This window comes from Ichthyophthirius multifiliis (assembly GCF_000220395.1).
Source record: "Ichthyophthirius multifiliis unplaced genomic scaffold scaff_1120509249764, whole genome shotgun sequence".
Lineage (NCBI taxonomy): Eukaryota > Ciliophora > Oligohymenophorea > Hymenostomatida > Ichthyophthirius > Ichthyophthirius multifiliis.
This window is the reverse complement of record NW_004087356.1, coordinates 1-12210: the sequence shown is the minus strand read 5'-3', so window position 1 is coordinate 12210 and position 12210 is coordinate 1. Positions and strand designations below refer to the sequence as shown.

At 15.3% G+C, this 12210-nt stretch overlaps 2 protein-coding genes across 2 annotated transcripts, besides 17 other annotated features; one reads left to right on the top strand and one right to left on the bottom strand. All coding sequences in view use genetic code 6, as the record gives it.

The window, feature by feature from the left end:
* Positions 1 to 1332: 1332 nt before the first annotated feature.
* Positions 1333 to 1373: a microsatellite.
* Positions 1374 to 1753: 380 nt separating this feature from the next.
* Positions 1754 to 1805: a microsatellite.
* A 1568-nt stretch (positions 1806 to 3373) lies between these two features.
* Positions 3374 to 4036, top strand: IMG5_030450 (serine racemase, putative; the record flags this gene model as incomplete). Its single annotated transcript, XM_004039189.1, has 1 exon — positions 3374 to 4036. One exon carries the CDS (start codon positions 3374 to 3376, stop codon positions 4034 to 4036), a length of 663 nt encoding a protein of 220 aa, XP_004039237.1.
* Positions 4037 to 4523: 487 nt separating this feature from the next.
* Positions 4524 to 4555: a microsatellite.
* A 99-nt stretch (positions 4556 to 4654) lies between these two features.
* Positions 4655 to 4697: a microsatellite.
* A 433-nt stretch (positions 4698 to 5130) lies between these two features.
* Positions 5131 to 5220: a microsatellite.
* A 299-nt stretch (positions 5221 to 5519) lies between these two features.
* Positions 5520 to 5554: a microsatellite.
* A 789-nt stretch (positions 5555 to 6343) lies between these two features.
* Positions 6344 to 6409: a microsatellite.
* Positions 6410 to 6655: 246 nt separating this feature from the next.
* Positions 6656 to 6709: a microsatellite.
* Positions 6710 to 8421: 1712 nt separating this feature from the next.
* Positions 8422 to 8471: a microsatellite.
* A 109-nt stretch (positions 8472 to 8580) lies between these two features.
* Positions 8581 to 8630: a microsatellite.
* Positions 8631 to 8729: 99 nt separating this feature from the next.
* Positions 8730 to 8772: a microsatellite.
* Positions 8758 to 8819: a microsatellite.
* Positions 8776 to 8812: a microsatellite.
* Positions 8820 to 9258: 439 nt separating the features above from the next.
* Positions 9259 to 9319: a microsatellite.
* A 97-nt stretch (positions 9320 to 9416) lies between these two features.
* Positions 9417 to 9452: a microsatellite.
* Positions 9424 to 9453: a microsatellite.
* Positions 9454 to 9696: 243 nt separating this feature from the next.
* IMG5_030440 (protein kinase domain protein) lies at positions 9697 to 11119 on the bottom strand (the record flags this gene model as incomplete). The annotated part of the gene is made up of 2 exons (XM_004039188.1): positions 9697 to 10121; positions 10405 to 11119. The coding sequence occupies 2 exons, from the start codon at positions 11117 to 11119 to the stop codon at positions 9697 to 9699; spliced, it is 1140 nt and encodes a 379-aa protein (XP_004039236.1).
* Positions 11120 to 11854: 735 nt separating this feature from the next.
* Positions 11855 to 11887: a microsatellite.
* Between the last annotated feature and the right edge of the window lie 323 nt (positions 11888 to 12210).

Here is a 12210-nt window from a genome sequence, read left to right as displayed (position 1 = left end):
TAATTTTTATTAGAAAACCATAAAAAAATTAAAGAATTTTTTTTATTTATAATAAAATATTAAAATATATGAAATATTTATAAAAGTTAAAAAAAAATATTTTTTACATTTTTTCTATTTTATAAAATTTTTGTTATTATAATATTTTTTTCTTTTTTAAAAGCAAATTAATTATAAAATAAAAATAAAAGAGATATCTAATATAAAATATAAAAAAAATTAATAAATTAATTATATTACTCTATATAATTTATAATAGTAATTAAATAGATTAAATATTTAAAATAAAAATTATTAAAAAAAATCTCTTAATATTATAATTTTAATTTTTTAACTTAAAAAATTTTTAGTTTAAAATGATATAAGCCTTTATTAATATGTACTTTGTTTTATAGTTAATAAATTTGTTTATTATTAAAGTATAAATAATAGAAAATAAGCTTGAATTATTAAATTAGTAAAATTAATAAATTTATGAACCGAATTTCTAAAGAGTTCTTTTATTAAAAACTATTTTCAAGATATCTTAATTAATATTTTTAATAAAGTAAAATAAAATAATTTTTTTTAAATTAATTAAAATATCAATGAATAAATATTTTAATAAAATGGTTTCTAGGATATAAATATAAAATTTATAAAATTTAAAAAATTCGTTTGGAAATAGCTTTTAAGTGAAGACTTTATTTAAATAGTATTAGAAAATAAATAAAAAAAACTAAAGATATAATATTAGAGTTCAAGAAAACATAATTAAAAGGCGAATTTTATAATAAAAAAATAATTATATATATAGTAAACTCAGAATAAATTTAATCTTAAAAAAATAATTTGATTAATTTAGATAAAAAACATACTAATAATATATAATTTAATTAAAAATAAGTCATAAAGATTTTTTATTTTTTTTAATTATAATTTTTATTTTATAATCTTTATAAATATTATCAAAAAAATTTAAAAATTGTATTTTAATTTTAAAAAGAATTCTAAAATTTTTTTTTTATTTAAATACATATATAGAAAATTTAATTTTTAAAAAAACCGCCTTTTTACTGTAAATTAAAATAAATTAAAGAAATTAATTAAAAAAAATATTTATATTTCATAAATTTGTTTTAAAATTTTAGAAATAATCATAAATTTATATGATTAAATATAAAAAAATTCTAATATTAAATTATAAAAATACTATATGTATTAAGAAATTCATATATAATATATAAATTTTATTTTAAAACTTCTAAAAATTATTTAATCATAAAAATATCAGAAAAAAAGGAATTTTAATTATAATTTATATGTATTTTTGATATTAATATATTTATTTTTAATAAAATAAAGGAAAATTAAATAAATAAAAATAAAATAAAAATTACAAATATTGATTTATATTTCACACTAACATTAAATATTGTAAATTTAATAAACTTTGATTTAATTCTTTTTTTGTATATTAAATTCTTTTTTGAATTAAAAATCACATAATATTATATAAGAATCAATATCAAAAAAAATTTAAAATATATATCTATATATATATAAACAAAAAATGTTAATAAAATATATGAATAATTATTAAAAATTAAATGATAATTTTATACATTTAAATCAATAACAAATCTTAAATAACTAATTTATATTATAATCAAAAAAATTAAAAATATTTAGTTTAATAGTAATGTTAGTTAGAATTAATAAAGTAAATCTGATTTTATAAAAATAAATATATTAAAGATTAATATTTAAGAAGAAAAAAATTAATAAATCTTAAAAATAAAATATATTTAATAAAAAATTAATAAGTTATATTTATATATATTATTTATTTTTATTTTATTAAAATAGTAGATTAATATAAAATATTAATAAGTATATTTGTATAGTTTAAATAAATTTAACTGTATTTCAAAAAATTTTTCAATGTTATTTTTTTTTAAAAAACCGTTTTTAAAATTTTTTGAATCTTTAATTTGTTTTATAATATATTTTATTTATTTATTTATTTAGATATTTTTATATATATTATTTTTGTATTTATTTTTAAGAATATATATTTATATTTTAATAAATTATTTATTAATAGAAAAATTACATTAATTTATTTTATATTAATAATTATATAACATTTATTTATTAATAGTATATATATATAATTAATTTATAAATATTCATAACCAGATATTTTATTATTAGATAGCTTTTGATATTTAAAATTGATATTTTTTTGATTTACTGATATTTGGATTTAGATAAGTAATAAAAGAAGTGAGAAAAATTAAAAGGTCTTTTTTTAGAGAATATTTTTTCTACTAAAAATTTAATAAGAAAAAAAGTATATGTATCTTTTATTATTGATTATAAAGATAAAGTAATTAATAGTCCTTAATAGTTATAGTTAATTTTTTTTTGATAATTTATTACCTATAAAAAAAAGCCTCTTTATAGGAACTTCAGACTATATTGCTACCTAAATTCTTAATGGATAAGGAATTTAATACCAGGTGTTAAATTAGTGTCTTTTTGGAGTAATTTTAATATGAAAAATTAATCGGAATTCCCTCCCCCCCTTTTAATGATGATTTAGTGGAAAAATATTTGATAATATAAAAAATAATCGTATCCCATAAGATTATATCTCTTTAGATGATAAAGAGATGTCAAATAAGAGAAAAAGCAGTCGATTAAATAAAAAAATTCTCGAAGTTAATTCATAGAAACACATAAATGGAAATTAAATAAAAAAACATGAATTATTTTTGGGATTTGAATGAGAAAATATAAAAAAAATGAGAACTCTAATATTATCAATTACTAAGAATATACTGTATACTCAATCTTGCTTAAAAAATACTCAATAATAATATTTTTTAGGTTAAAAGATATGATATTTTAAGAAAATATTAAATAAATAACATAGATTTTATTTTAAATGTAAATAAATTATTATATACTTTTTAGCATTTTTATTTTTTCCCTTTAATTTATTAAAAACTAAAAAAATCAAATATTAAATATTTCAATCTTCTTGAAAAAAATAAAAAAAAATATATAAAAACAATACATATATATGTAAGAACCTACATTATTTGATATATAATAAATCCATAAAAAAATGCTTCCATATATTTAAAAAACACCTATATTAACAAGTAAATCTATAAATGAATTAGCTAAATGTTGTATTTATTTTAAATGCGAAAATTTTTAAAAATGTGGTTCTTTTAAAGCACGTGGATCTATATCTGCTCTCTTAAAATTAAAAGAGGATAAGAAAAATGAATAATTTTCTGTATGTACACATTCCTCAGGAAATCATGGATCTGCTTTGTCTTTTATGTCAAAGACTTTGGGAATTACTTCTTACATAGTAATGCCAGAAAATAGTCCTGAAATTAAAAAAAAACTAGTTTAGATAAATGGAGGAAATCTTGTTTAATGCGGGCCATTAATTAAAGATAGAGAGAAAGCTTTGTAAGAAGTACATTAAGTTAAAAATGCCGAAATTGTTCATCCTTATAATGATTTTGCAGTTATTTAGGGATAAGGGACTATTTCTTTGGAGATTTTTGAATAAATTTGCAGTGAAAATTTTATTGATTTTATTATTGTGCCGGTTGGTGGCGGAGGATTACTTTCCGGGACTTGTATAGCCACAAAGGGGATTTCACCTAAAACTAAAGTAGTGGCAGCTGAACCTTTTTTGGCAAGAGATGCTTATATTTCACTACAAACTGGGAATATACACCCTTAATTACCTCCTGTGACTATTTGTGATGGTATTAGAACATCTTTAGGAGATAAAACTTTCAAAATTATAAAAAAATATTGTGATGGAATTTTTTTAGTGGATGAATAGGAGGTTGTTTTGGCTACTAATTTATTATGGGAAAGGTTAAAAATTATTGTAGAACCATCTAGTGCTACAGTTTTAGCAGCAATATTAAAATATAAAAATGTTTTTGAAGGAAAAAATGTAGTGGCAGTTATTTCGGGGGGAAATGTGGATATTTAATATAAACCACCTGGTTTATGAGCTTTTTTTGCTAATGTATTTATAAATATATATATATATTTATATTAAAATACTACTATTTTTTTTTTTTGTTATTATTTCATATTTAAATATTTAGAAATACATTTTAATTTAAAATTTTATATATGTTCATATTATTACTTGTTTTAATAATTTTTTCTGATATTTAAATTGTGTTTAAAACCTAATCAATAATAAAAATAAGACCTTTTTATTTTAATAAGTCTTTATAAAAAACTATAGTATAAATAAAATACATCAATTTAAGTAATAAATATATTTTTTAAAATATTAGTTTATATATATTAATATACATAAATGTATTTATGTTTATATTATTTGTTCGATTTGTATTGTTTTTCAATTATTTTAATAATACTATAAACAAAATAATGAAACAAAAATGTAATATAGTCTTTTTTTTTATTATTATTAAATTATTAAATAAAATTATAGTAAAAAGTAAAAAAATAAGTATAAATAATACATATATATATATATATATATATATATATATATTTATTTATCTTTCAATATTATTAAGCTTCTACAAATTTTTAAGCAAACCAATCAGGAATTAATTATTCAATATATTTATTATTCATTCTAACTTCAACTAAAAATAAATAAACAAATAAAAAAAAAAAATAAAAAAGAAAAACCATCACTATAATTAAATAAATTCTATAGTTATTTTCCGTTTATTCTACATTAAGGATTTCTTAATTCATCGTAAAAGGAGTGAAGTAAAGCTTGTAAAGGTTTTAATCTTTTCTCAGGTTCATATACAAGAATTTTAGATATAAAATCAACATCCAAAGGATCAATATTAAAATCTTTGAAATTTTAGTCCAACTTTATCGTTCTATAAAAAGTAAATTATTATAATTATGATTGGAATTCATTAAAAAAATCTGATTAAAATATATATATATTTATATATTATAACTTTTTAATTTTTATTTTTTCTGTATTTTATTTTTTATATAAAAAATCAATAACAGGGCATTAAAAAAAAAAAAATAGATTATTGCAAGGCTTTAATTATTTAATTGAGTAATTATAAATAATTAAAAGTAAAAATAGAACATTATTATATATATATATATATAAATATATATATATATTAATTATATAAATATATTAATATATAAATATTTATATATAAAAATATATTAATATATTTTATTTTATTTTACTTTTTTATTACCATATGTATAATAACATTGTTTTAATTTTATAATGTTTGTATGATTTTCTATTTCTTACATTATTTACAATTCTCTATTCTTTTATCTTTATTCTTAAAATACTTTTTTTTTTGCAACTATTTCTCCAGTTTCTTATATTATAGCCTTTATTTATTTTTATTTTATTTATATTATTTCTTACTTAACATACAGTACCTTACGTACAACTTCCTACTATTTTTTCTTCATTTATATTTAATTTCTAATTTATATTAACCTTATTAATATTAAGATTTTTTGTTTTTTTTTTGTTTTTTAATTTTTTTTTATAAGTAATAATCAATTTTTTTTTACATTTATTTATTATTTTTAATTATAAGTGTATTCATTTTCTTTCATAGAACTTACAGTTTATATTCTTATATATAAATTTTCGTTTGCTTATGTTTGTAATGCATCTTTATCATATATATAGTTCCTTTATTTATTTTGCTTTTTTTTAATTAAATATATTTATTTTTTACTTTCATTTTTTTTTTTTTTTGCTTTTGATTAATATTTTTAATGATTTTTTTTCATTCAATTTTTAATTTAATATTATTATTTCAATAATTTTGTTAAATTAATTTTAAAAATAATTTAATATGTAAATTTAGTTTAAATTTATATAAATAATAATATTTTATAAATTTATAAGAATAAAGAAAATGAAAAGTCATTATTTTAAAATATAGATTTAAATCATTTAATTCTTCATTTATTAAGTTAATAATATATTTCCTAAAGTAATTTAATTTCCGTCTCATTTGCATTTTTTTAAGAGCATAATTTTTTTAATTGATTTAAAGCTTATTTAAACTTACCTTCTTTATTTAAATTCTTTATATCAATAATATATTTTTAAACTTATTCACTTTAATTATTTTTTTCTATTTCTTCACAAAAATTATTCACAATAACGTATTAATACTATAAACTTTATTCCATTGAGTATTATTAATACATCATTTAAACCATAAATTATTAATATAAGGCAGTCATTTATTTATTTTTTATATTATTTTATTATAAATTTTTTCTTTAAGTATTAAGTTTATTTAAAAGATTTTCTGGTAACTAAATTAATGTATAATTATTAAATAAAAAAATATAAATAAATGTTATATTTATTATAAATAAAAAACAAGTAATTTTTCATCATCACCATGGGCAAAATTACAATTTTAATTATATTTACATGTAGCAACTATAAATAATATAAAATATAAATATTATATGTTTTAATTAAAAAAAATTATAATAAATACATTAATTGAAGTATTTGCATATATTAGTTTTATCTAAAATGTTTATAAATTAAAAAAAAAAAATAATAAAAAAGTATAAAAAATTAATAATTATATATATTTATATATGTAAATTAATTAAAATATATAATATATATATATATATATATATAAATAAATATATGTATGTTATATATGTTTTAAATATTTATAAATATATTTACTCATATTTATATATAAGTTTATATATTTTTTTAATTACATTATTAATTTTATATATTTTAAATATATTTATATTTTATTTTATTTATAATTTTTTAAATTAAAATGATTAAAATATAAAAATAAATAATAGAATTTATTTTTACAATTTAATGGAATTGATGAAGGCCATTTCTAAATATTTTTATTGTTGTTTTATTTACTTACTTTTTCAAAATAAGCTTGATTCTTTTATTTATATTAAGAAAATAAAATAAATTGTAATTTTCTTACTTCAATAACATTTCTCAATTCATTTTCACCCTATTAAATATTATTTTAATTAAAATATTTAATAAAATACATGTGCAAAATGGCATTCTTTATCCCTTAAGCAATTGTTTTCTTTTTTTTTGTTTTTTTAAAAAAAAAAAAAAAAATAACTAAAATTTAAAAAAAAGTAGAATATATATATATAAATACATTAGAAATTTTTGCAAAGAGTTGTTTTATATTTTGGGTTTGGGACATTAGTTTCAGATTTTTCAGAAGCAGTGGATTCGTTTTCTGAAAAATTATTTTTTTTATCACTATTAACTTTTGTATTGTCAAAACTTAAATTGTTATTATTATCATTAATCATTTTTATGTAAAAAAGTAAATAAATTAAAATTATTAATTTTTTTTTTTTTTATTAATAACTTTTTTATACTTTAAATATTTTTGACTAATATAAAAAGAAAAATAAATAACTATTTAAATAATTAAATATATATATAAAAAAAAAAAAAAACCAAATATATATATATGATATATATACATTAAAATACTTTTGTAAAAAAAAAAAAAAAATCACTTATTTTATAAACAAACAATAACATTGTTTCTACAAAAAGGACATTAAGCATTATTAGAAAGCCAAACTTAAATACAATCTAAATGAAAATAATGATTACATTAAGGCAAAACTACCACTATACATTCATTTTCGTATTCTACTAAACAAATAGAGCAACAATCCTCTTTTAAAATATTTTAAATAGTTTATTTATATTCTAAATATTTAAATTTGCTTAATTTTTCTATTTCTTTATTATTTAAACCTCTTTCTATTATATATTCCTGTTAACCTTAAATATCATTGAAAATAATAAGCATAGTATAAATGAATAAAAAAATAAGTATTAATAAAAATGTACAAATATTTAAAAATAGAAAATCACTAAATAAGTAAAATGAAAATATTTCATATATATTCTGTTATTAATATATTAATATTTAATTTTTGCATTCGAATTTATTAACTAAAAATATTAGTGTAAATAAAAATGTTATTTCATATTCATATGTAGGTGTTCCTTTAAAGAATCTTATTAATGAAAAACAGTTTTCTAATCGTAAAAAAAGCAAAATACAATTACAAAAAATTAAACGGTTCATTTAGAGTGTTTATTAGTCCCATTTTATATAAGAATATAATGAATATATGAATGGTATTAAGTAATAGTAAGAATATTTTAGTAATTTATTTAATAATAAAAGTAAATTATTTATAAGCATATTATATTTTTATTTAAAGGCAATTAGGCTTTATTATTATTTTTTTATTTTTTGGTTTAAATAAAACAATAAAATTTATAATAAAATTAAATATTTTTTTTATTTTATTTATAAGCTTAAATAAAATTAATGATTAATAATGGTAAATAAAAATATATATTAAGATAATAAAATAATTTATATTAAAATAAAAAAAAAAATATATATATATGTTTTTTTTTTTGTTATAAAAAAAAAAAATTATCAAACTTATTTATTTATTTATAAAAAATATTAGATATTTGATTTTATAAATATATATTTCTTTATATAGGTTATTTTATTTTAAAAAATATAGGATTATTATAGTTAATAAATCTAACGAATATAATTTTGATTTTATTCTTTTTATTATTTTTATATAAAAAATATTAGTCCCTATTTATGGAATCATAGTTCAAATTTAATATTTACTTTTTATTTTATTAAATTATTATTATATGTAAATATTATAATATTATTATTTATATTATAGATTTTATATTATAATATTTTATATTTTTATTAAGTAGTTTTCATATTCTATTAAAAAAAGATCTTAAAATTAATATTTTATTTAAATATAGATAATTATCTAAATAAATTTAAGTTAAATAAATAAAAAACCAGATTATAAATATGTATTCTAACTATAATAATAAAAATTAGATTTAACATAAATAAATATTTAAATTATTCTACTTTTTATGAAAATTACATAATAATAAAAATATAAATTCTTTGATTTGTTTTTTAATCATTTTGAACTAAATACATCTATATAAAATGCTTATAAATTATTAATTTGAAAATACAACAAATTTAAATAACTAGAACTTTTATCTTAATGATTGATTTTCCTAATATATATTTATAACATTACAATTAATTTATATTATATGTATATACAAATCCGAAAATATTAGTCTTAAATTTAATCAAGTAAGAATTAATAATACTTCAAAAAATATATATATATATATATATATATATATATATATTATTTAAAAATTATATATATATATATAAATTATTAAATAATAATTTTTATGTATATTACTATTAAAATTAAATATTTTTTTAATAAAATATTTAAATAATGATTATATTTTAAAGATTTTGATTAGAAGTTAAGAAAGAAAGAAATAAAGAAAGAAAGAAAACAATTTAATGAAAATTAATATAAGTTAGTATAATTAAAAATATCAATAACAATTAATAATATGTAATTGAAAATAAATTACTAGTATAAAATTGATATATAACGCTTTTTTTTATTATTACTATTGAAAATAATTTTAACTAAGATATATAAATAAGAAAATATTATCTATATTTTAATATAAAATAACAGAAATATTATATATATAAAAAAAAAAAAAAAAAATTAAATTTTTACGAATATTCATTCATTTTCATATTTTATATTTTCATTTATATCATAAAAAACTCCTTTCCCAAATTATTTTCCTTATTTAAATTATCCATTATATTATTTTTTTCCATTTTCATGGAATAAAGTCCCGTTTCCATTTTATTAGTGTTATTCGTAATCACCTTAATAGCTTTTTAATCCATTTTCAAAATATTTAATTCCTTTTCCATTCCACATTCCATCTTTGAATTCTCCTTCGTAAAAAAGGTTTCCATTTTGAAAATATTAAACACCTTCTCCATCCCATTTTCCTTCTTTAAAATTACCTTCATAGAACTTGTTTCTGTTTAAATAATATTAAACTCCATTTCCATTTGCTTTTCCATATTTATATTTTCCTTCATATTTTTTATTTCCATTTTAATAATAAAAAATCCCGAATCCATCGAAAAATCCTAATTTGAATTCTCCTTCATATTTTTTATTTCCTATAAAAAAAATAAAAAAAAGCACATTTTTTTTAAAAAAAAATAAATAAAATAATACATTACTTTTTTTAATATAGTTTTTTTTAAAAAAAAAAATAAAAAATAAAAACTCTATTATAACAAAAAAAAAAAAAGGACTTTAAATTAAAAAATGATTAATTAATATATAGCCTTTTAATTTTTATCGAATTGAAGTTTATTTTATTTAAACAAAAAAACAAAAAAAGTAACTATATGAATATAAATTTACCTTTTAAATTGTTTTTTTTAAATTCTTGGTTTATATTCTTTTCTTTTTCATAATAAATAGTACCAAATCCATTATAAACCCCATTCTTAAATTAACCTTAATAAATAATGTTTTCATTTCTATCATATTGTATTCCTTTTCCTTCTTTAATCCCTTTTTGAAAATCTCCTTCGTATTTTTTTTGTCCGTTTTAAAAATAAATAATACCATAACCTTAAAATTTATTGTTTTTGAAATTTCCTACATATATTTTTTTCCCATCTTAATTATAATAGATTCCTAAACCATCCTATTTATCTTCTTTGAAATTACCTTCGTACATTTTATTTCCATTATCATAATAAATAATTCCTTTTCCATTTTTTCTGTCTTTTTTAAACTAACCTTTGAAACAAATAACACCTTCTTTATCATAATAAGTTCCTAAACCATGTAATCTTCCTTTCTTTAAATTTCCTTCAAACTTTTAAATTCCGTTTTCGTAATAAAAAATTCCCTTTCCATCTATAATGTCTTCTTTGTAAAATCCTTCGAATAACTTTTATCCGTCTTTCGAGTATTTTATTCCTTTTCCATGTTTTAATCCTTATTTATAAGTACCTTTATAATATGCGGTGCCACTTTTATAATAGGAAATTCCAAACCCGTGTTTTTTACTTTTGAATACTTCTCCTTCATATATAAGATTATTTTATTAATAACAATTATAAACCATTTTGTATTTCAGTAACCATTCCCTTTATGATTCTACAGAACAGAAAAAAAGAGGAATCCCTATCATATTATAAACTTTATATTCTAAACCCCAAAACTAAGGATTTTACTTTTAATTTTTTTCATAAAAATCAATAAATTAATTTTCTTTTTATAAAACAAAACTATTGTAAAGATTCTATGTAAAAACTCCTCCTTTTTGATTATTTTCTTTCTAAGTTTAAGATTCTTTACAACTCGTAATTATGGCAATTGAAAAGTTATATCTATTGTCTATTTGGCCTATCCAAATTCCGGAATAATCACAGTCTAGTATAATTAGGCATAGTTATTGTTATGATGTCCTTTTTTCCCATAAGTGATATATGTCATTAAAATATATAAATTCTTATTCGTCTTATTTATTCTAAGTTTCTATTCTAAGTCCTCCTTTTTTATTTGATTCTCCTGTTAAATACAAAATTATACAATCAAAATTTTCACTGTTAAAAGTTTATTAGATTTCTTATAAGAACCAGTTTTTTATTTAAGTATTTTCATTTAAATGCTCATCATAATCTATAACCTTATAATTTAGTTCATTTTAATTAAAAAGTCTGTCCATTTTGTTTATATTCTATCTATATTTTTCGAGTTATTATTAGTTGAAATTATTTCTATTTATTAAGTCAATACATATAGATTGTACTCTATATTATGTTTTGGCTATTGGGAAAATTTAGTTTCTTTTCATTTCTTTTCTTTTTTTTTTTTTTTTTTTTTTTTTTTTATTAAGTATTTTTTTTTGATTTCTGGTATTTATTATATTTATAATATTATAATGATATCTAATAATTTACATTTTAATTTATTTTAAATTGAATTTATGTTAATTTTACATATTTTAAAAAAATTATACAAATAATAATTTTTTACAGAAATATTTTTATTTTTTTTAATAAATATAATTGGTAGATTATATTTGTTATTTTTATACATAAACCAATTACATGTTTAATATAAAAAATAATAAATAAATGATTAACTTATATATATATATATATATATAATTATATTAGTTTATCTATTTTAATTTTTAAATAAAAAAAAACT